The 24,124-nt window shown below is 23.2% G+C and overlaps 2 protein-coding genes across 5 annotated transcripts; both read right to left on the reverse strand.

Moving 5' to 3' along the window:
• Positions 1 to 39: 39 nt before the first annotated feature.
• Positions 40 to 11,781, reverse strand: LOC128958642 (spondin-1-like). Of its 4 annotated transcripts, XM_054304535.1 has the most exons (14): positions 11,309 to 11,780; positions 7,203 to 7,360; positions 5,994 to 6,127; positions 5,553 to 5,918; positions 3,230 to 3,711; positions 3,109 to 3,123; positions 2,417 to 2,968; positions 2,174 to 2,347; positions 1,867 to 1,959; positions 1,142 to 1,239; positions 919 to 1,075; positions 598 to 656; positions 213 to 532; positions 40 to 123 (listed from the first exon to the last, which is right to left on the reverse strand). In XM_054304535.1, exons 1-13 carry the CDS (start codon positions 11,589 to 11,591, stop codon positions 407 to 409), a joined length of 2,697 nt encoding a protein of 898 aa, XP_054160510.1. In that variant the 5' UTR covers positions 11,592 to 11,780; the 3' UTR covers positions 40 to 123; positions 213 to 406. The 4 variants fall into 4 exon arrangements, with proteins under 4 accessions (XP_054160510.1, XP_054160511.1, XP_054160513.1 ...); XM_054304536.1 differs by lacking the exon at positions 3,109 to 3,123 and having other exon boundaries at positions 41 to 123; XM_054304538.1 differs by lacking the exon at positions 1,867 to 1,959 and having other exon boundaries at positions 41 to 123.
• Positions 11,782 to 17,170: 5,389 nt separating this feature from the next.
• LOC128957906 (uncharacterized) lies at positions 17,171 to 23,833 on the reverse strand. The gene is made up of 4 exons (XM_054303720.1): positions 23,759 to 23,833; positions 23,468 to 23,696; positions 23,282 to 23,400; positions 17,171 to 17,226 (listed from the first exon to the last, which is right to left on the reverse strand). The coding sequence occupies exons 1-4, from the start codon at positions 23,808 to 23,810 to the stop codon at positions 17,171 to 17,173; spliced, it is 456 nt and encodes a 151-aa protein (XP_054159695.1). The 5' UTR covers positions 23,811 to 23,833.
• Between the last annotated feature and the right edge of the window lie 291 nt (positions 23,834 to 24,124).

Raw genomic sequence — 24,124 nt, forward strand, 5'->3', positions numbered from 1 at the left:
TATTGATATTTATATTATATCATAATTTATTTTTAAGTGATTGAAGATTATAAATATTTTAGATATATATTAGAAGAATTTCCAATTGGATGCCATGGATTAAGTCAAAAAATGTTTTCTTAACTAAATTGTATTAATTGATAAAATATATAAAAAGTTTACAAAATCAATAAAATGATAATTGATTATAAATGTTGACAAATATATCATACAAGACATTGGTGTTGACCATAACAACACTCAATCCATTGCATCCAATCGGACGGATCAATGATACCAATGATTACTTTTGTCAATTTAAGGCGTGATTTTGTTGATGAGATATCATGTTTTACGACATTAATTATAAGGAAGACTTATAATAAGACATTGAATACAATTAATGGGTCTCTAAATGTTAAAACAGTTAATAACAGGGTTTATAGTTTGAACAAATCTGTCGATCAAATTGAGGCCCACAAGAGATGCCTCCATTAGTGGCGTTCATCAAAATACTTCTCTGACGAAACCTGAAGCCCTGTCCATCACATGTCTGAAACACATATAATACATGCATTAGTTATCAACACAAAGACAAGTGTCTGGACATTGGCTAACCTTTGAACAGGTAGACCACTCACCCCACGAACCCATAATACAATCGACAGGTGTGTTGTCTGGATATTACATAATTGTGTTTATAATTACATATATTACAAAATTAATAGATAAATATTTATTAATAATTTTAGGATTAGTAGTGCTGGTGATGATGTTTATGCTTTTTGCTAGTACTGTGTTTAGCCGATAATTTGTTAGTATTTGTGTAAATGTTGGGCTTATGATAATCGTCTATAAAAGTATTAAATCAAATATTAAAAGCATTAGTATTGCTATTGAAAGCACTGCTTTGAATATAATAATTATCCAAATGCTGACCACATTCAGGATTTTCTTTACATTTCCTTCGCTGAACCAATCGTTTAGGACACGGTTTGCCACCGTTTTGTGCATTCAATTTGATCTCTCGACGCCTCTCTTTACGAGCACTTCCACACGTCCGCGAACACGATGTCCACTCAGACCACGGCGTCAACTGTTTGTCCACAAAATTATCATAAATATATTATAACATTAAATATATTAAATGACTGATACATACGACACAATCAATAATAGGTCCCTGGTCATTTATTGGTGATAATGATTGACCAGTATTGACGCTACCAGAGGTTAATGAAGTCAAGGCACCGATTGGGGCTATCAATGAATCAATAGTTAAGCAACTAATACTAAACTTTAATTTCAAATCAATTATAATGAATCCAAAATTAAATAAAACAAAAAGCAGCAAATATTTTGAAATATAAAACTAATTTATATTTGAAAGTTTATTTTTGTACATTTTGTATATTTTAGTCATAAACTTAACAAAATGTAAGCCTTGATTATTATTTATAAAAAGAATTAACTTCTGAAAAATGTATAAATTTTATGAATAAAATATATTTAATTTTTTGGCAAATGCTTCGCAAAGTTTTGCCAATAATTGTCTACACAAGGCTTTTAGTTAAACAAATATATAACAAATATTAGTGCATTCATAAAGTTTACTGTAATTATAAAATGTATATTTATAAATATAAATTTATATAATATTATATAAATATACAATACTAATAAATTTTGTTATAACTAAAATATAGAGACACATGTCAGCAATTACTAAGTCAAACAAACAATTAAAAATTATTTTATTAATATTTTAAATATAAAATCATATGATAAATAAGCGAATTTATTTAAGCAATAAAAGTGTACAAAAAATGAGATTTTAATGGTTTATTGATATTATTAGAGAGAGAGAGAGAGTTAGAGAGTCAGTACCGCATACGAGGCCTTTCTCGAGATGAACGGTCGCGTCTTTCATAGCATTTGCATAAGCAATGGTTGACGGGGGTAGAGATGCCTGAACGAAGTCTGCACAGTGGGTCAACCCATTCAATAATCATATTGATTGTCATAATAACAGCAAAAATCAATTAATCAATAAATGCAAGCAGTTTTTGGTTAAGCACTAGCTTTTTATTAGACATAGTTTTGTTAAAATTGATAGTAAATGTCACACAAATAATAGCCAAATGTCTACTCTGTAATCGTTAGTTTACAAGCAATCAATCAAAATAAGACTTACTCTTAAGCATGTCTTCACACATACGCTTACAATCGGCATATCTTTCAAAGTTGTTTTTGTTGCCCCGACAGCCACCGTATATGAACTGATAGCACATGCCTTTACTCACATCGTAATAATATCGTGGAAAATAGCCCCTACAGGGACCCACCTCTTTGTTTTGCATACATGTCTCTGTATTGACCAAAAATAAATGTTTAAATGTTGACTAATTTGATAATTGGATTAATATAAAAGTTATACCTTTAGCTTCACTTAAGTCGACTTTACAATCAATCTTATCCGCAACACAGGGAGCCTTTTGGATCAGTTCAATGTTACACATGTTTGAAGATTGTCGAGGACTCATATAAAGTCTTGTCCTGATTTTGACTCCCTTACCGCACGTTACCGTACAGGGTGTCCACTCTGACCATTGAGTGACACTGCACTTTGGATCGATCTCTTCCGGCTCTTGACATTGTATTTGTGATCCCATACAGACATCCTTCTCATCCAACTCTACCTGATTGCACAGTTTACGTGCCATACGATTCATAAACTTTCGACTTCTGGTACGGAACCCCTTTCCACAAACAGCACTACATTCTCCCCATTCAGTCCATGAGGTTGTGTCACAACTGACATCATTGACACACTTGACTTCACAACTTTCCTTTTCCACCAGTTTTGTCAAACAACTCATCTGTCGGGCCAACTGTTCGTGTTTATAGTTACGGGTTCTCATTCGTATGCCGTGACCGCACGTTGCACTACACGGCGTAAATTCTGTCCACTCTGTTACCTGACAGTCGCCTTAAAACCATAAAAATAATTGAAATTGTTGTACAAATAGATAATTATAATTATATTTAATTTAAATTATAATTATTTAATAATTTGATACTCAATTCTATTGAATTAAAGTAATTAATATACTTTAAATGCTTTCCTACCTGTAGATGGTGTTCCTTAATTGATAGCATATAAGTTTGATAGTTAGTAAATTAATTTTATTTTTAACTATTACTAAACAGATATATAATTTTCACATTACTGTCAAATAAAACTACTTACGTCTGGAATCGTCCTCATCCTTGTCCTCGCAATCATAGCCAACACAAATTGGCGACAATTTATTATTGTTATTATCGTCACCACAAGCTTTCTCGTAAATTCTTTGTCTGGAAACAGTTAGTTTAGCTATTGGTTTCATTTTAGCACCGGTATGATCATAAAATGGTGACTCAGGGTTATTGGGATTCGTTGATGTTATCCGTCTGATTCTTTCCTGTGGTACCGTTGGATGATTGGGTGCTAAATAAGTAATACCAGAGTCAGTGCCGGCATCCCATAGATAGAGATTCATGACTTTCTCGGTAACCCACGAACAGTTCTTCAGACATAATTCCAGTGCACTCACACCTACTATCCAGTCAGGACTCGGCCCTAACATTGATAACAATGACATCAAATGGTGTTTAGAGTCCACACGAAATACTGCAAATGTTTTGCCGTTTAAGTTTGGGTGCCATAAACCCCGAGCTTTGATTATAGTTCTATCAAATCAATCAATTATTTAATTTATTTATTTAATAATTTATACAATATTTAATAAATATAATTATTTATATTAATGATTATGTCTTTTTAACTATTTATTTTAACAATAAATAATTATAGATAAGTTATAGATAAATTCAAAAAATATAAATTTACTTTCTAGTAATAAAGTTTCTAGAAATTTTCTTGGATTTTTAGATAAATTTCTATTTGTTTAACACTATACGGCAGTAATTTATAAAACAAATTTAAAACATTTTAAACATTTACTGAAGATTTTGTTTATAGGCATTTTAATGGCCCTCAAAATTATTGATTTAGTTTATAGTCATTCAGTTATTTTTGTATTTTTCTGTCATCACTTCAAAAATATTGATTAACCCTTAAAACTATAAACTTTTTGAGTCCTAATTTTTTTTGCTCAGTAAACTATATTTGGCAATGAATAAAAAATTATTAATAATTAAATTGTTTTTTTATTAAATTTATATTATTATGCTATTTGATAATAAAGATTATAAAAATGTGATAAACGCTATAAAATTTGTGTGACTTATTTATATAAAAATTATATTTATATAGAAAGTTATATAAATATATATTAATTTTGATTGTGCTTTCATTTTATTTTTACTAAACGGGAAATTTAGTTCACATCTCACTTAAATTTAATTTCCTAATTTAGATATACTGTRCATAACAAAATGTATTTAATTATATAAATTTAAAATACATTAATAATGTTTATAAACTTACCAATTATGTAAATAAAAATACTACAGTAAATAAATTATTACATATATTTTGCATATACTGTAAATTTTATATATACTTTATATAAACTAAGCTTACAATAACGTTTTAATAACCGAATAAATTTTAATTAATTAATTTTATCTACTGTATAGCATCTAATATAAAACATAAATGAAATGTTAAGCAAAAAATTATTTCCTAAAATGCAAACTATTTTATAAATGAAGAGTAGAGCCCATTGTTACGCAATGGATGAGACAATGAGATGATCTTTTAATTATGTGATAGTTATATATAAATATATTAAATTATTTAGTAATGAGTTACTAAAAGTAAAGTCTCAGAAATTAATAAATTCAACAAATGTTTGCTCAAAGAGTACTTAGAAAATGCTTTGAAACTACAAAAATTCAATTAACAATTTTAATTAGATTTTTCATAAGAATAATTTCACAATAGTTTAGTTCAGGTTAACCTTAAATACGTTTAAAAATTTATAACTAATATTTGGTTTCAAAATTAATTTATATGTCATTTGTAAATATATTTATCATATTAAAATTATAAACTAATAATTAATTTGATTTAAAAAATAAATATTGTTAAGTGTGTGAATAAACTTTTATGGTATAAACTTATACAGTAATATAGTGTATATTATTTGATGACTTAACACAAATCTGTAATACAAGTGCTGGTCTTCCAGTCATTAAAGCTTTTGATCAGATTTTCTCATCCATTAATCCATTAGTAATGTGAATGCACTCATAAAACTATAGCCAGGAATCGATACAATTAAGTCCAACAAATAGTATATAACATACAGAATATAACAACTTGTATAACATTGACCCCAATGTCTACTCCCAAAACACCCATTTAATACATCCCTACAAAATATCACATATAAAACCAGCAGTTTATAYGCTATTTACACTTATGTTGAACACATTTATATGTCACTTATATGATTTAATGCACTTATTAACTCAATTAATTTTATTGATAAAAACTATATTAAAAATGTTGTATATAATAATAATAATAATAAAATTATATATAAAAAAGTATATTTAAAAACCTGATTTTATTAGATTCCGCTTTCAATTCAGACTCCAGTTTCTTTGTAACTCCGAGTTCAGCCACTTGTCTGACCCCTTCGGAAGCATAGCCTCCATATTCCCACATTCGGAAATCGGCCGAATGACTCGCACCGATAATATCGGAAAAGTGAGTCAACCAGAAGTTGGCCGGAAAGTCCTTCGGGTGCGTGTATTTAGACCACAAACCCTCAAATGTCACTTCATATTTGGCTTCATCACAGGCACAACACTCCTCTATTATATCCGGCTGTTCGTCATTACTCTCACTTTCTTCTTCACAAATAACTTTAGTGAGTCCACTGTCATCCATATACCACATATCTTTCCTCTCAACTACTGTTGCTCTAATATTAACATTAATTAATAATTTTAATTAAAAATAAACAAAATAATTAAACAAATGATAGCTATAATCTTACTTGAAGACAACACACCCGGATCCAGGTGCAGGTGCATGCCACATCACACTGATCTCCATCTTAGACACCGATGATGTGTGAGTCACTGCATTTGGACAATCATCTGATAATTTGACCAAAGAATCGCTATATAACTAAATATATTAAAATACATTACTATTTATTTATTATATAAATCTTAATAAATTTATCTAATATAAACTACAATTATCATATACAGTATTTGCATGAATAACAATATTGAATAATAAAAAATATAATAATAATAATGTATATAAAAATCAATTATTATGACAACAATATTCATCAAATTTATGATCTTTAATAATGTTAATAACTTTTTTCACACTTCACATAAGTTCTATGCATCTGAACTAATGGTCCAAAACTAAATATAATATTTTAACTATTATTATTATTATTATTATTATTATTATTATTATTATTAATGTTATCATTGAATTTCAAGATTTAGTAAATAATTTAGATATGACTTGAGGTTTCAAGCAAACTGTCATAAATTGAAATCCCAATTCAATCAATAGTCTAACTGTTGGTTCCAAAATTCTGATTGCTTTTTATTATTGCCATTACTTTTGTTGATATAATTCACTTTATATACAGTATATGTTTAACATTTAAAGAATATTCTTATGGCAATTCAATTTTATTTATTCAATTTTATAGCAATGAATTGCTATTATTTATTATTTATAAAGAGATTTTTAATAAAAAAAATTAATTCAAATTAAATTACTTTATTATTTTTCGCAAATCTATTAACCAAATGTATAAATATCATTATTTCAACTGATATTCATTGTTCAGTTACTCTTTAAATGTTTTCCAATAAATTAATATAATTAGTAAAAGAAGCAAAAAGTCAATTGTATTGATTGGTGTGCAGGCATTGAGAGAGACATTTCAAACTAATGGATAAATTGAATATAAATATATATAAAGGATAGCTTAATAGTGTAAACGTGACACCAAAACAAATGTGTCGCACAGATTGATTGAAATTAGGGATTTGATATCAGATTAAATGATTACATTTGCAATATTTTCACACAAATTGCTTAATTCATTATTTAAGTGATCGATTAAATCGCTTATTAGTTAAAATGCTTTCAATTTAGAAAGTTTGATAAATTGAATTGAATGTGTTTTTTACATTATTATAGTTTATAAAACATAATGATGTCATACCTGGAACTGTCCGACATCTGGCAAAATGGGTGGTCCGGTGGCCGCAGAGGTCATCTCCTGTCGGGTCTCCTGAAGAGGTTCGACGACTAACAGAAACTCAATAAACTTGTGAACACTTGTCGTCGATTTGGATATCCGTTGGTCTCCTTGAAGAACAACTATTCAATAGAGAAAAAATCAATTAAGTGTTTTGTATTTGACTTTTGGTTGTTTTAGTTTTAATTGTAACAAAACATAGACTAAAAGCAATCAATAGTAAAGATGAAGTGTAGATCCCATTGGGTTTGCATTTGTCTATAAAAAGAGTAAATTTTGTATCTCTTTTGTAACAAAACTCATAGTAATTCTCAATAATTGATGAAAGAATTGCCGCATTATTTATACACGAATTACATGAGTATTACTATTAAATTATATTACTTTTGTTTGTGTTGTGTATTCTATAATAAAGTGTTACACATAACACACAAATAACAGACACACACACACACACACACACACACACACACACACACACACACACACACACACACACACACACACACACTCACTCACTCACTCACTCACTCACTCACTCACTCACTCACTCACTCACTCACTCACTCACACACACACACACACACACACACACACACACACACACACACACACATTGATACACATTTGTGCTCATCATAACAACAATATTCATAGATTAGTAAATTAAGTTTATTTTTCATTTAGTTAATCATTCAAATAACGTATCGTATATTTTATGTGACTCTAAATAAATATACAATACTTAAAGTTAATTAAATATTCATAAAAATTGTATAACAGATTTCATTTGTTATCGTATTAAATATACGATTAAAATTGATTAATGAAAATAGTATACTATCATATTTTTAGCTTTTTATTATAATTAAATTTTAGTGATTATATTAATATCATTGAGTATAGTAATACAATTAAAATATATTTGGTATTTATAGAAAAATTGTTGATTTAATTAAAATTGTTGATCAAATAAACAACTTTATAAATATATAATGAATGGTTATTTAAATTTAATATTATATAATAAAATGAATACAAACATTGTTTTAAATAATATGTTTGCAAACAATAGTAATGTCTTTATTTTGATTCAATGAAGTCTAATATTTTTATTTTACTAAAATATAGTGTCGTCTATAAAAACAAATTGAATTCTCTTTATTTTATACTATTTTCACTATATCTCAACAATATCTAAGTTAATAGCACCGGTAAGAGCACTGATATTTTTAGAGTAAGGACTAAAAGTAAGTTTTTCAAATACCGACTCTCTCTCTCTCTCTCTCTCTCTCACACACACACACACACAAACACACAGTACATACACAGACAAACACAAAGACAAGTCTCTATTGTTATATGTCTTTAGGATAAATATAATGAAACAATGTTTGAGTGCATAATAGAAATAGAGGCCAATTCCTAATTTGATCTCATCATCGAAATGTTTGCTTACGATATATAYTGTAAAGTGCTGGACATGTGCTTACACTTGTATAGACTAACGGCACTATTTGTAAGGTTAACTATAAAAGTAAAGTATTAGAAACTATAGTCATCAATAAACAAATTGATAAAAATTTTTAACAATACATTTATGTTTAGTCCATGAAAGGCCATAATCAACAAAAATATTTTTTTTTTGTAGAAAACTAAATTATAAACAACAACAATAACAATAGTGGACTTAAGTTAATTTAGCGGTACGTCCAACAAAATTGCTGATATTTTGCTTCAAACATTCAAATACCTTACGGCTAAACAAAATAAATACTTTTCAATATAAATTACATCATATAAACACAATACTATATACAATGTACAGAATATTCTTAGGTTTACCAAAGTTGTAAGTATGGTTAGACATTAACTTCTCATACAATAATATTATATACATACTGTATATACCGTATATATTATTATTATAACATACATAATATAAAAAGCTAAATATGTATATTGTATGCTTAATTGGGTTACTTTAAAAATATGAATAAAAATATTTTTTTTGTAGTTTTCTGCCTAAAGAATTTACAAAATTTTAATTTAAATCTCAAGCTTCAAGAATATATTAAAAATGTCAGAAATAAAAATTATATTTTTAAGATAAACATATATTTAAAATATTCTATAGTTAGTTGTATGAGACGTTAGAAATTTCAATGAGAAACTGATATGTTTTAAAAATGCACTCAAAACTTATATATAGCAATATATAATTGTTTAGATTCCGTAAATGACAGCTACCAAATTTCAAGTAAATTCCCCTCAATTTTTTAATGTTAGCCCCATATCACTGTCAATGTTATGAATCTTTTAGTTGCCATCACTTTGTAAATATAGTTTAAAAAGTAAATATTTAATATTTTCACATAAAATATTATTGAATGAAGTTTTATTTTGATAACAATGTTTGTAAATTAAAAATATTTTGCTAATTATATTGCGCAAGTTATCACAAGGTTGTCGTTCATTAGTAACAAAAATATATTTATATATCAAAAACAAAATGTGTTTCGTCTACTATTAACAAAAAAAAATAGTTTGTATGGCATTTGGCCAGAGACTCATAAACGTTAAACAAAGCGTACTGTTAATGAAATATATTTTCAAAAGAAAATTATTAATATAATAACTTTACAATATTATAATCACTTGAAAAAATGATTAGTGATTTTGTTGCTCTCGTTATTAATTCATAGAAAAAAGTAATAAATCTTAACATTACATGAAAAACGATATTCACTACAAAATCATTGGCTCGTAATAAATAGAAATATTTTGATATAATTTTCTTTATTAATCTAATTTATTAAAAATATTTTCGTTAGTTTATCATATTTAAAATATAAATATAGAATATAAGTTATATTTTTAATAAAATTAAAAAATGAAAGTGATTAAAAATTTTATGGAAATTTTTAATGTTTACATATCTAATAATACTGTATTTCATTTTCTAATAATTGTTTAAAATGAATGCCCTATTATGAAATGTTTCATTTAATAAATAAATTAAAGTGTATTAACAATTTAAGATTATATAACAAATAAACATATGTTTATATTAAAATTGTTTGTGTTATCTCTAATTCTTAATATAAATTTCAAAGTATTTTATGTAAACATCAAAATAACATATTTATGTAATTTATTTATATAATTAAGAAGTCGTATGGTTTTAATTATATTACATATAAAACAGTAAGAAAATAAAGAAATAAGTTTGAAATAAAATAATATCTTTTAAAATAGTGATCTCACTTTTAAAATATCTGTAAATATGATTTTGATGGCCTCATAGATTTTTGTATTGTTTTGTAGACAATTTAATATTGTTATAAAAAATAAATATATATTTTTTAACTTAAAATACACTTTATTTTATAGAGAGACAAGTTTAGCATTTAATAAGAGATGAAAGTTGAGATATATTGGATCTAATAGTTTAAAAACTTAAGCAATTTTTCAGTTTTAAATTAAATAGCAAATCTAATTTCAACATATAATTTATCATATCATATAAATTTAGTATATATATATATATATATATATATATATATATATAGTATACAAATTTATACATTATATATATTTTTATATTATATATTATAATATAAATTTCAAAATATTATTACTATGTTTTGTGTTTAAGTTTACAAATTAATTGAAACAAAAATACTATATTTATGCTTTTGTGTCAAATTGATTAATATTAATGCTTTTGCAAACAAATAAATAGCAGATCAAATAATATAAACAATAAGTATTGTCATTTAAACAGTTTTTAAAAAATAATAATAATGTTTTTTAAATAATATTAGGAAAATCCGTATTATTATTAAATAGAAAATCTAAATTCAAAAATGTTACCAATACTACAATATAATATTTAATAAACACAATTATTGTATATTTTAGTAGTTATATAAACAACTTTAAGATACTATTTTAAAAATTTAATACTTTCTGAGACCTATATAAACAGTTTTCCATAAAATATTCGAAAAAATAATATAAATAAATAAAATTTGAGATTTAAAAAATGTAATAATTGAAATAGTTACCTGTATACATTTCACCTGGTACATATTTTTCAGGATTACCACTCAATTTAATCTTAAAACCATTATTTCCTTTAGTCTGAGTTGTGGCCACATTTGTCGGCTCACGACTACAACTGGTGGTCTGATAGGAAGCGCCGTAACGACTGTACGGCGAACTCGTGATCACTTCGGCATCACTTTCGCTAAATTGTTGTATAAATGCTAATATCGTCACTAATAATAAACAGATGGATGTCTTATATGATACAAACATCAGAGTTAGTCTCTGTAATTGTTTCATCATTTACTTTGTTTGAATTCAATCACTTAATTGTTAATAAAAAAATTGAACTAAAAATTTGGAATCCATTCAAATAGTTTGACTTAAATTCACTTATTGTTTGAAATAGTTATTAAAACATTTATATATAAGAGAAATGTATGAATAAGTTTGTTTCAGACAATCTTTGCAATGAATTTGAGAGTCAGATCTTGGAGTTAGTCGTTCAATGAGTTAACACAAATGCCTGTACTCTGTCTATGCGGGAGTCTATGTAAGTGTGTTATGTTATGCGCGCACTCAAGCACTGGCACATCACTGGCATCCCAGTCCCTCATACAGTAGTTAAAGGATAAATACATCGACGGCATACATATGACAACATATGACAACACTTGATGAGACACTGAATAGTTAGTGCAAATCTAGATCACTATTGATGTGTTGCCATATGTCTACAGTTCCTAACTGTACACTTGAATGATGGCAATGGTATATAAACTCTGGGGTACATAACAACTGTACTGTACTTCTTATATCACTTGATGTACCAAATAATTGGCTGATAAGTCAATTGCAAACAAATCACATCACTATTATCACAACAATTACTACCAATTTATGGCACACATTGTAGTGCATTGTATTGAGATTGTAATGCAATGTAAGGCAGCGAATGATTGATTTAATTATTTGACTCGCAATGCATTGACTCTATCAATGATAGTATCAATGCTATCAATGCTATTGCTGTCCAACTCATGTATTGTATGCCATACTAAGTACTCACCAAATACTCACAATATTATTAAATTGTATTGATATTAATCAATTAGATAGAAATCTAACATTGCATTACATTTAATGCTTTAATTCATGTTATTAAAGCATATATTTATTTATATAGTATAACAATAACTAAGAATTGTCATAAAAATTGTAATAATAATAAAAATCATTATAAATATTAGTTTTTAAAAGTACAACACTATAAAAACAGATTATTCTCTAATGTTTACACTATTTACTCTACATTTGCAGTATTTATTATGTGATAATAAAGAATTTTCTCTTTAATTATGAGAAATTATATAACATTTTTAATGTGTTTGATGTCTATATGTCTGTTTGATCTGTAAAGAGAAACTTATAGACTTTGAGGTAATGTTTACAAAAGAGGATTATTTAATATAATACTAATTAATAGACGAATAAATGTACCGCTAATACAAACATTTACAACAGTCTAATAGTCCCATAGAGTCACTTAAAAGTAAACTTAAAATGTAAATAATTTGATCTAATTTATAATATTTTTTATTAGATAGTGTATTACTATACTGTATATTAACACAAATAAAAAATACTATAAATAATAATTTTGTTACTATAAATTATAAAAACTTTAATTATATAATATAATAAATAACTATATAAATTTCAATTTATTATAAATTAGTAATTTATAAAATATAAAATAATTAAAAAGTTTATAATAATTAAAAATAGCCATTTTTCACAAATCGTTTAATGATGTGATATATAATTAAATATAAATTGTTATAAACAACAAAAATTGCAAAATATTGTAACATAAAAATGATGAAAATAATAATTATGATAATGATATCAAATAAAAATTAATTTGACGAAAAAGTGCAATGTTTAATAAGGAAAAAAACTAATTGTTAATATAAAATATATAATAAGTATATATATAATGCTTAACATAGCTATAAAAATAAAACTACTATTAAATAAATAGATATCCCATAAAATTGATATGATTTTTAAAGCTAACTAACGGCACACATCTTTACATGAGATGTGAGTATATTTTTTTCACCAATTTTTGTCATTTCTGAGAGTCTGTCACATCTGTTGTCAGCATTGAAGTCACGTTTGTTTTTGACATTTTCTAAGAGTTTGTGATTCAAAAACCACTACTACTTTGTGTCTGTCCTTTAAGTCATGACTCATGTGTCACATCATTAAGTTATAAATGCTTTTATATATTATATATATTTACTTGAATTTAGAGACTCGAGACTCTGTTTCTTATATCAATTTTGATTTATAACATTAGTTTTTATAATATCTTCAATAATAAATAACTAAATTAATCTAAAAATTATTTATATATCACTAATACGTATTACGTATATGTGCTGTATTATATATATATACAGTATATATATTGAATATTAAATATTATGCAAAATTTTATAAAACAGTGAATTCATATAAAAGTCAAGAAAAATATTCAAACATTTGTGTTCAGATCATGTCTTGTAGTCAATACTTTAGTAAAGCCGTATAAAATACAGTATATATAGTAAGTTATATAACTACAAAACATATATATATATATATAAGTGTTTATTACGAATAAAATAAAAATTATTTAATCTCTATTAAACTCTGTTTGATATAAATGAACTCTAAAAATTCAAACGGTGTCCAATATTTTGTATATAAGCTAAAGAAAACATTAAAACTGATATTAAATTACAAATAAATACAGAATTATATGATAAAAGCTTTTAATGCCACTAAAAATGTGTTATTTAATAATATTTAATATAAGAATATATTTATTTTACAATTATTGCACAAATATAGAAATTCAACACTATTTAATTTTATTTACTTATTTTATTAATAAAAAATGTCAAAGTTTAATAAGTTTTTATATTTTAATAATAAAATCTTATTAAATTAAATTTAAAGAAGTGATAAATTGCCGTTAATTTGAATTTGAATTAATTAACAATTGATTGATAATAAATGATTTTATATAAAATAATTTTAACAAAAAAATTTCAATTCATTTTCTGAAATCATCACTTTTTCTTATTTTTCAAGAAATTAATGACATCTTCATCATTAAATGACTTAAATTTCCGTTAAAAGTTGTCAGTTGTGATGAAAAATCATTGAAATCAATAACCATTTATATGCATATTCTATATATATATATATATATAAATAATATTCTCTATTAATTTTATGATAACAAAAAAATATATGACGTTTTGCTGACATTAAATTGATTTTGATGTCTATTATATTCATTGAACCATTAATTAAGATTTCAAAATATAATCTTAGACTAGAAAACTATGATAAATAAAAACCGATAGGTATAACAATTTTAGTCAGTAATACTCAGTATATTTATACAGTATTGCAATATATTTCAATATACATTACATGTTAGATATAATCGGATTATATGTAAATGCTGTAAGAATACAATATTCAAAATAGCAATAACTTTATGAATGTATTATAATATTAAAAGATAAACTGAGAGCACGAAATGTGAATTAAATTAATTTAAATTAATGATTTGTTTTTATCGTTAAAATTGCTGATTTTGTGCAAAAATGTTATTATTTTTTATAAACACAAATACTTTTCTAGATAATAAATACTTCTACATTTAATTTCATTATTAATTTAAATAAATTAATATTTTAAATACAGTGTATGACTCATAAATTAATTTTATTTTACTTTATTTATAAATTGCACAAATATTTTATGCATATTTTATAATTAAATTTATAATATATACATAACATCTTATTAACAATTGACACATTAGTTAGTTAATCAATACGCAGACATTTGTAATAACAATAGTTAATTAGTTAATTATCACACTAATCAATAAATATAATATAAACTTGGATTTTATGACAACAGATGTTAAAATTGAGAAAATCACAAAAATCATTGCAATAAAAAAATAAATAATTATAGAATACTTAGAGTGACTAATAAATTGTATTTTCAAATGAATTGTTACACTTGAGAAATGTCATCAATTTGTTTAATTAAAAAGTTTGTGTTAAAGAGTGTATGTTATGTATGTATTATTACTATATATACAGTATATATACAAATACTGAATATACAGTACAAATGTGTGGCAAATGTTGTGTAATGTTTGCCTCATTTGCTAGAATTGGTGAAACAATTTTCAATGACATTATTACATGCTTTGGTTACTCCTATACATCACTTGTTAATTCTTGTTACACATTAAATGTGTGAACATTTTAATGCCTTTAAATGACATCAAATTTTTCAAACAATGTATGCTTTATTTTGGGCTAAACTTTAAAACTATGAACTTATGATTTTTGAAAGATTGATATTTGCCAGGAGTTGATTCTCTCAAAACAATGGGTCGATATAGTCATCACAATCTCTTAATATCTGTCATCAGCCAGAATACAGGTGCTGTCAGACAGACAGCACTGGTATATTATCGACAACATTACGGACCACCACTTAGAGCCGGTGCAGCTGTCGCTCAGCGCAAGCCATGCAATACATGTCGTCGAGAGATGTAATACAATCTCTGCACTGTTTATACGGAAATGAGAATCTATTTTATGGGTAAAAGCCGTTCGCATCGCTCACACCATAAGTGCCAACACTTTCCCTATGAATACAATGCTATTTCGGATATTAATTTTTGATTCACAAATAAATGGCTTCAATGGCTTACAAATCGATTTTTCAAGTATTTTTCAAATCGTATCAAATTTTATATAATATTTTAATATGAAAATATTTTTTAATACCAATAAATATTAAACATATCAAACAAGTAAATACTTATAATTCAAATAAATGCTGTCATAATTGTTGCCACCAATACTATAAAGTTTTTATAACTTTTCAAATTAAATTAGTTAATAATGCAATAATATTGTATGATTTACAATAGAATAGTTAGAATAGCAATAGAATAGTATAATAGTTTTAAAAATAGGTGTTTAAAAGTGTGTTAAATGATTTGAACATTTGATGGAAATGGTGAGAGAAAGGCATGTGAGACCTGTTTGCAAATACCACTTCAGGGAATTTGATGATATAAGCGTCAAACATATAGTTTTCCTAAAGAGGCATAAAATGTTATATAATATACAGTATATAAATTGGTCTAAAAAAGTGAATGTCTGTTATATGTGTTCACGTGAGAGATGACGGTCTTATCACACAAATTCAGTGTTCAAGACATCATTTTTCATTTAATACAAACAACTTATGGTTATGTTGCCGGTGCCGGCATTTTATAGTAAATATGCTTTATATAAACACAACCATAACTATTGATATACTATTGTATTTGGATAAGCATTGCTTGGATCAACTGTCTTAAAGCTCTTAATGCATATATCATTGTTTTTCAAATCAATCTAACCATAGAATTATATTTTTTTGACCATTTATATAAATTTCATATTCATTCAAACAAAATAAAATGTTTATCCAATAGTACAGTATATGACTCGGATATAATAGATCTTCTATTGACATAAAATTCATATTTTTCTAAATTTAAAGTATTAATACTGTATAACAAATAAAATATCATAATGTTAAATGATTTGCTAATTGTTAAGAAAATAATTTATATAAGTCGTGCATAAACTAATAGTTTACTTAAAAAACAATTTTTGATTTAAATCATCATTTGTTTGAAGTGATCGATAATAGGCTTTGACTAATGAGTTAAAGAGTAGATTACTTAAAGAGTTAGCTTTGACTACAAATTAAATTATATGTTCTCTACTCTACTAAAGCTATAAACTATTGCTTTCCTTTCCGTCAATCAATTCTATAGTCTCCACTAATTCTGCTATTTATTCAATAGTATGGCAACAAAAACAAGTTTATATATATTATAATAAGTAATATTTATTAAGTTTTGTGCACAAAAAAAATGAATATCGGATATTACAAAATATGTTTTACTAGTATGTGAAACAACTATTAGTTGTTAACGTGTTTGCACTTTACGGTCAAATTACATAATACCGAAAACATTTCCAAAATACTATAATATTCTAGCAATTAATATAATTTTCTCCTATAATTAAATTAACAACTGGTATTAGTTTTGAATAACTTTTTAATACTAACATTTCAGTTATAATAATTATAGTCTGATTCATATTTTATTATTACAAAATATTATTTATTTTTTTATATAGTAAATCATTTATATATCTAGTATACAGTAAAGTTGTCAATTTGCGGAGAGTTAACATATAAGTGCTAAATTAAACAATAACACATTAGTTACCAAATATGCATACATTTAAAATAATGTGTTTTACAAACAATCAAAAATATCTAAATGGCATTATATAGATAGATAAAGTAAAATATTATAAATTAATAGAAAAATATTATAAATTAATAGAAAAATATTATAAATTAATAGAAAAATATATATTTTTTGACATTATTAATAATTAATATTAACATTATTTCAATGTTATCATCAGTAAAATTTGTTAAAAATAATATTTTATCATTATAAATAAACAATATGTGCAATCAAGTGATTTCCATTTTAAACAATTAAGCATTCATTCAACAACTCATTGAATATAAAATTAGTTTAAATAATAAAATTGAAATGATTGGGAAATATTTTAACAAAAAGTATTAAATACTGTTAAGTAATAATAATTATAACAGTAATAGTGATAATAAGTGAGATAATAATTGTTGTTAATTTTTATTATAATTATTTAATGTACTTATTATGTATATTTTTTAATTTTTTATTATTTTTCATTTTATTATATATTTTTCATTATTTTTTAATATTTTTTAAAACATGTATTTATAAATTTTTTCCCGCAATTTGACATGTTTAGTATACAGTATACAGTGTATACTGTATAATATAGTATATTAAATAAAAATATTTTATTTAGACTACCGTATATTGACTTTATCTATATTAATATTCATTATTATAATATTAAAAATATTACATAATCCTAAATTTGTATACTGTATTTGCAAAATAAATCAAATTAGTGATCGGAGTAAATATTTAGCAGAAATAAATATATTGTGTTTAGGGTTTAAATTACACAAAAGCAATATATACTTAAATTCATTTATCAAACGCTAAATTTAATGAATTTGTTGTCATAGTTCTAGATTTATTCATTTTAGTTATATATATATACTGTATATATATATATATCATTAGATATATACAGTAAATAAAAATTATACAAAATATATCTTATCTCTTGTTTTGCATAAAACTTGTTTATATTAATAAGTTTTATTTTATTTATTGATTATTAAAGTTATGTTCAGTTTTTTAAATAAATTTTTTATTATATAAATGTTAATACTCAACAATTTTATCATTTTATTCTAGTTTTTAAAGTAATAGTTTAGTCTTAAAAATTAAATATTGTATATATGTTTACTCAAACCAATTATAGTTATACAAAAAGTTATATATATATCAGTATATGGAATTAAAGTATTAAAGTTGTCATTTAATTTATTTAAAAAATTAAATTTTATTATAATGTAAGTTAAATCTTTTATAAATTGTATGTTATAATCCGTTTATGCAATAAATATATATATTAAAACAATTAGACAATTTTACAATAACTTCCGTAATAACAATATTACTTAAACATATAAAAATTTATCATATTTAGAATATGATGGTTTAGTGTTGGCAAAAAATAGAAATTTATAAAATAATAGAGAAATTTCTAGAAAGTTTCTAAAAGAAATTTCTATCTATGGGATCCCCATGTTAATTTTGTTTTTCTCGATATATGTTATCATGTAACAATACATTGTTTTTACAAGTAATTATTAAATATGAGTATTAATATTTTAATTATTAATTAAAGTAAAAATTAACTTATTTAATTATCTTAAATTCTTATATATATAATAAAATGATTATTAAAATTTTACAAAATTGATTATTATTAAATAATTATAATTATTTTACATATAGTTATCCCATTTTGTATAGTATAATGTTATTCATATAATGTTTCATTATTAATATAGTATTACAATAGCTGTAGATATGGGGATCCCATAGTATAACAATAAAGTTAAATTTCTATGGAAATTTATTCCTGAGAAACTTTCTAGAAACTTTCTCAAGGAAATTTATTAGAAACTTTCTATTTGCCCATCTCTATGATGGTTACTTAAAAAATATTGGTATGTATTATAATAACAAAATAATTATTGTATTATTTTTATCATTAAAATTAGTAAAGTATAATGATTATTGCATTTAAAATAATCTAATAAACAATCAATGTACATTTCATCTATAAATATAATATTTCAAATTATTAAATATATATTTATCACTTTAAATAGATAAACACATTAATTAATTATCATTGAGATTTGTAACAAGTGTTTCAGTAAACTTTATATTTTGCTTTAATTGATAAATAAATTTGTTTAAATAATAATTTTGATAAAACGAAATATAATACTTTAATAAAAAAAATAACATAAACCACTTTGAAAATACAACAAAAAACAAAGCCATATAAAAAATATTAAACAATATTTCGAAATTTAACATTTTTTTCAGTAGATTATCTGAAAATGTTTTTACCATTTAATATAACATCAAAAAATATAATGTTTCAACAGTTCTTTAAATAGTGCACTAGATTTTAGTAAATATAAAAATAATGTCAATTATATATCTTTTTTTGTCTTTTATCGATTAACAGTTCATTTATACAATAATATAGAGTAGTATTTTAGTGTCCATTTATTTAACCCATAAATTCAAATAATTAATATTTAGCATATATGGTACAGCCATATAAGCAATTTATTATGAAAATTGTGCTTGATAATTTATAAGCAATATTATCATACTTTAGCATTCATGTTGTTGTTATGAATGTTTGAAAATGTTTTTGTTTAAAAAATATTAAAGAAATAAATAATAAAATATAAGAGTAAAATACTGTATATTTGCGTTATTTTATTGCTGTTTTTGGATCGAAATTATTGAATAAAAATAAGTAAAATAACAATTAATCATAAAATAGTGATTCATTTTATTACTCGCTTTAAGTATCAATAATATAAATCAAATGCATAAAAATAAGAGTAAATTTACATAAAATTAATTATCAATTCACTAAAATTTTCAAGTTATTTAGTATCGATTATATCGATTTTTATATAATTGTGTATTGAAAAAGTTGGCATTTTTGCATTAAAAGATTGAAAAATATTAAATTTTAAATATGTTTACTAAAATTAAAATTTAAAAATATCAAACATTTAAATAAATGTTAACTTCAAAATAATTAAATTTATAGTTTTTATGGTTATTCATTGATATATCATAATATATTATAAATCAATAATTATGCCAATAAATACAATTTCATTAAAAGTGATCATTATTTATAACTTTCATTATAAATCCAAACGTTTTATTTTGAATTAATTAAATGAATATAATATGAATACAGTATATTAAATACAGTATAACATAATAACATGAATATAATATGCAGTATATTTTATTAAAATTATTTTTAATTTATTCATTATTATAAATATTTACAATAAGATATAAAAACACAATTAATAGATTTATTATACATAAATTGTTTAACTAAGTAATTATTTGATATTTTTATTTTTTTAGCTATTGTTATGTCATTTAATTGCTATTTGTTTGTGTTGTTTAGATAATATAATTTTTGTGTAGCAATAAATTATTTATTATTATCAATTTCTAGACATTTTAATTGTCTTTAATTATACTTCAAATAATAATAAAATATTTACATTATTATCCAATATTATTCAGAATCAATAATTATATAATTATAGTAAATTAATAACAACGTTTCTATGAAGTTTATCAGGTAAATTCATTGATAAATAATTAAAAAGTAATTTAACATTAATTTATAATTAATTCTAAATAATTTTATATTATGTTACACCCTTTAGTTAATTTTTAACTTTTTTTATAAAGTACTATAACTTAATAAAGAGAGATTAGGACATCAATGGTTTAGTTTGCACACACAATGTATGTAAAATTTTTATAAAAATAAATGTAAGACATATTTACTATAACTATAGACTATAACTTCTATCATTTAAATATTAAATAATAATAAAAATTTATTTTATTTTTTATAGCTAAAACATTCAACAATAAGTAAAATAATAAACTAACGTAAAGTAATATACTATACAAGATATACTTAATTTCAATATATTTTAATGCATAAAAGTTTATTTTTTAAGATTTAATAATTGATGAACTAATTTGCGTAAAAGTATACCACTTATTTAGTTATCATTTGGTAAAAATAAATTGAAATACTATACTATCAAATACTCATTAAATATCAATCACAACATCTATTATTCATTAAGAAAGTTTGATTTTTCCACTTGACTTATTGCTAATAATAAAACTAATTTATTATCAGTTATTTTATGATTATAAATTGTATTGATTTTTGTAGTTTTACCTGAATTTATAGTAAAAATAATTCATTATAATTTATAAAGTTATGAAATTTTGTTATTATATTTCGCATCCCAAGAGATACAGCTATAACTTATTATTATTATCGTATGTCAAAAATACAATCTAAGTATAGATTGATCTATTAATACACCAAATATAACGTATATTTTACAATATATATAGATATACAATATGTATGATATAAAGGTAAGTACTGTACATGTATAACATAGGTATAAAAATATACAAAGTTGTTATACAGTATATATAGAAATATATTAAATATTATATTTATTTAGATAAATGATTGCAAGCCTTATGAAAGTTATTGTTTATATAATAGTTTACTAACTTATGCAATATCTTTTATAGTAACTTATAATTATAATTAAAAACTGTACTATCTCAGAAATAATTTTATTTTTAGTCATATTTATATAAATATATATATATATTTAAAAGAAAGATAAGATTTAGGAAAAATATTATCGAAAAATATATATTTATATTTATCAGATCAGAATTTATTACTATTGAAATTTGAATCTAATTTATAATGTTTAGTATAAATATATAAAATTTATCTGATATTGTAATGACTCAGATGCAAAATTAAAAACGTGAATGACTAAAAATTAATAAGTTTTTAAATGTTATTTATTTTCATCAATTATATAATTTTAGTTAATTATACCAGTACATTACTCTATTAGTATTTATCAATCATTAGTAATATTAGATTTGATGTAATCTTAGATATAATTTACTTGAAATATAATATAAGATATACTACAGTTTTAAAATACTGTATACGGTATATTAAAAATATTTTTAACTATACAGTATATAATAACTACTAAACTTATGCATATTTTGATTTAAATATATTATCATACTGTATAAGTCAATTTATATTTGTTAATAAATAAAAAGTGCAAATAAAATATTTAATCCAATCATCACAACAACAACAAATATTTTGATATACAGTACTAACCAAAAAATCTAAAATATTTATAATTTTATGCGACAAATATAATCTTGAGTTAAATTGAATTCTATAATATATTATGCATTTTTGGTTTTATGAAGTATATGTATAAATATAGTTTATAAATTTTAATACTTGAAAGTAGAAATAAGTGAAATTTAAAACAATCTAAAATATAATGATTTCATTATATAATGGTAGATCATCATCATTTTAAAAATGCAAAAAAACAAAATATTAACAAATATTAATAGATCTGAATTAATGTTTGAATTTACTTTATTTGATTTTTATTCGTAACTAAAATATAATTTTACTTTTTAAAAGATTTTTTTTTATTATCATAATTAATAGATTTGATAATTTTTTCGTTATCACTTTTTTCCTCTTCTCTTATTGCAATTGAGTGATAAAATAGATATAAAGCACTTACTATTAAAATGACAAAAACTATTACATTAATCCAAACTAATATATGAATAACTGATAACAAAATGCTAGAAAAGTTAAAATAAATGTCAATTAAAAAAATTCAAACATAATATCGTAAATACTGTAACAAACTTGTGTTCATTGAGAAACTTGTCTAACGAACAACAGTGATGTCCAATAATATCCGTATAATTGTTATCAACAATGGTCTCAATATTATCACTAATATCTTCATCGATATTATTATAGCAACAATATAACAGATCAGGTGATAGACATGAAATAGTTGTCAGTTGAGGTCGACCTTCATGTCGACACTCGACAAACTCCGAGCGCCACAAACTATATGTCATCGGTGTGTCTGAAGATTTCATAAAATAAATTTATTTATCATTTTTTTATATATTTATAATATTTACTTACATGAAATGCAAACAAATAAACTACAGACAAATATTTTGTAAATAAAACCCATTTTATTAACCAAAAAAAGTTATATCAAATTACAATTGAATTGTTTAAATCTAATTGAATTCACGATTCAATAATAAATAAAAAATAAATTTCATGAATTAATAAAAATTCAGTAATAATAAACTGTATAAATATTTTAATAAAATATTATTTTATAAGTAATAGATTAATATAATGAATAAATTATAGCTAAACTATAATAATTATAATTAATAAAAATTAAAATGTTAGACATTTCTATGTATTTTACTCGTAACAGGACTCGAACCAGAAGATGATAATTTATCTTTGATTTCATTATCATTATCTTCATCT

Source organism: Oppia nitens, unplaced genomic scaffold (genome assembly GCF_028296485.1).
Source record: "Oppia nitens isolate AA-2021 unplaced genomic scaffold, nextdenovo-longstitch-racon4-pilon3 scaffold3_pilon_pilon_pilon, whole genome shotgun sequence".
Taxonomy (NCBI): Eukaryota; Metazoa; Arthropoda; class Arachnida; order Sarcoptiformes; family Oppiidae; genus Oppia; species Oppia nitens.

Coding starts and splice junctions, on each gene's coding strand:
- LOC128958642 (XM_054304535.1), bottom strand. CDS start 11,591: ATGATGAAACAATTACAGAGACTAACTCTGATGTTTGTATCATATAAG. Junction 1,076..1,141: donor GACCTATTATTGATTGTGTC/GTATGTATCAGT, acceptor GTGGACAAACAG/TTGACGCCGTGGTCTGAGTG. Junction 657..918: donor TAAAGAAAATCCTGAATGTG/GTCAGCATTTGG, acceptor TGTAATATCCAG/ACAACACACCTGTCGATTGT.
- LOC128957906 (XM_054303720.1), bottom strand. CDS start 23,810: ATGGGTTTTATTTACAAAATATTTGTCTGTAGTTTATTTGTTTGCATT. Junction 23,697..23,758: donor TTTATTTGTTTGCATTTCAT/GTAAGTAAATAT, acceptor TGAAATCTTCAG/ACACACCGATGACATATAGT. Junction 23,401..23,467: donor AAGTTTCTCAATGAACACAA/GTTTGTTACAGT, acceptor TAACTTTTCTAG/CATTTTGTTATCAGTTATTC.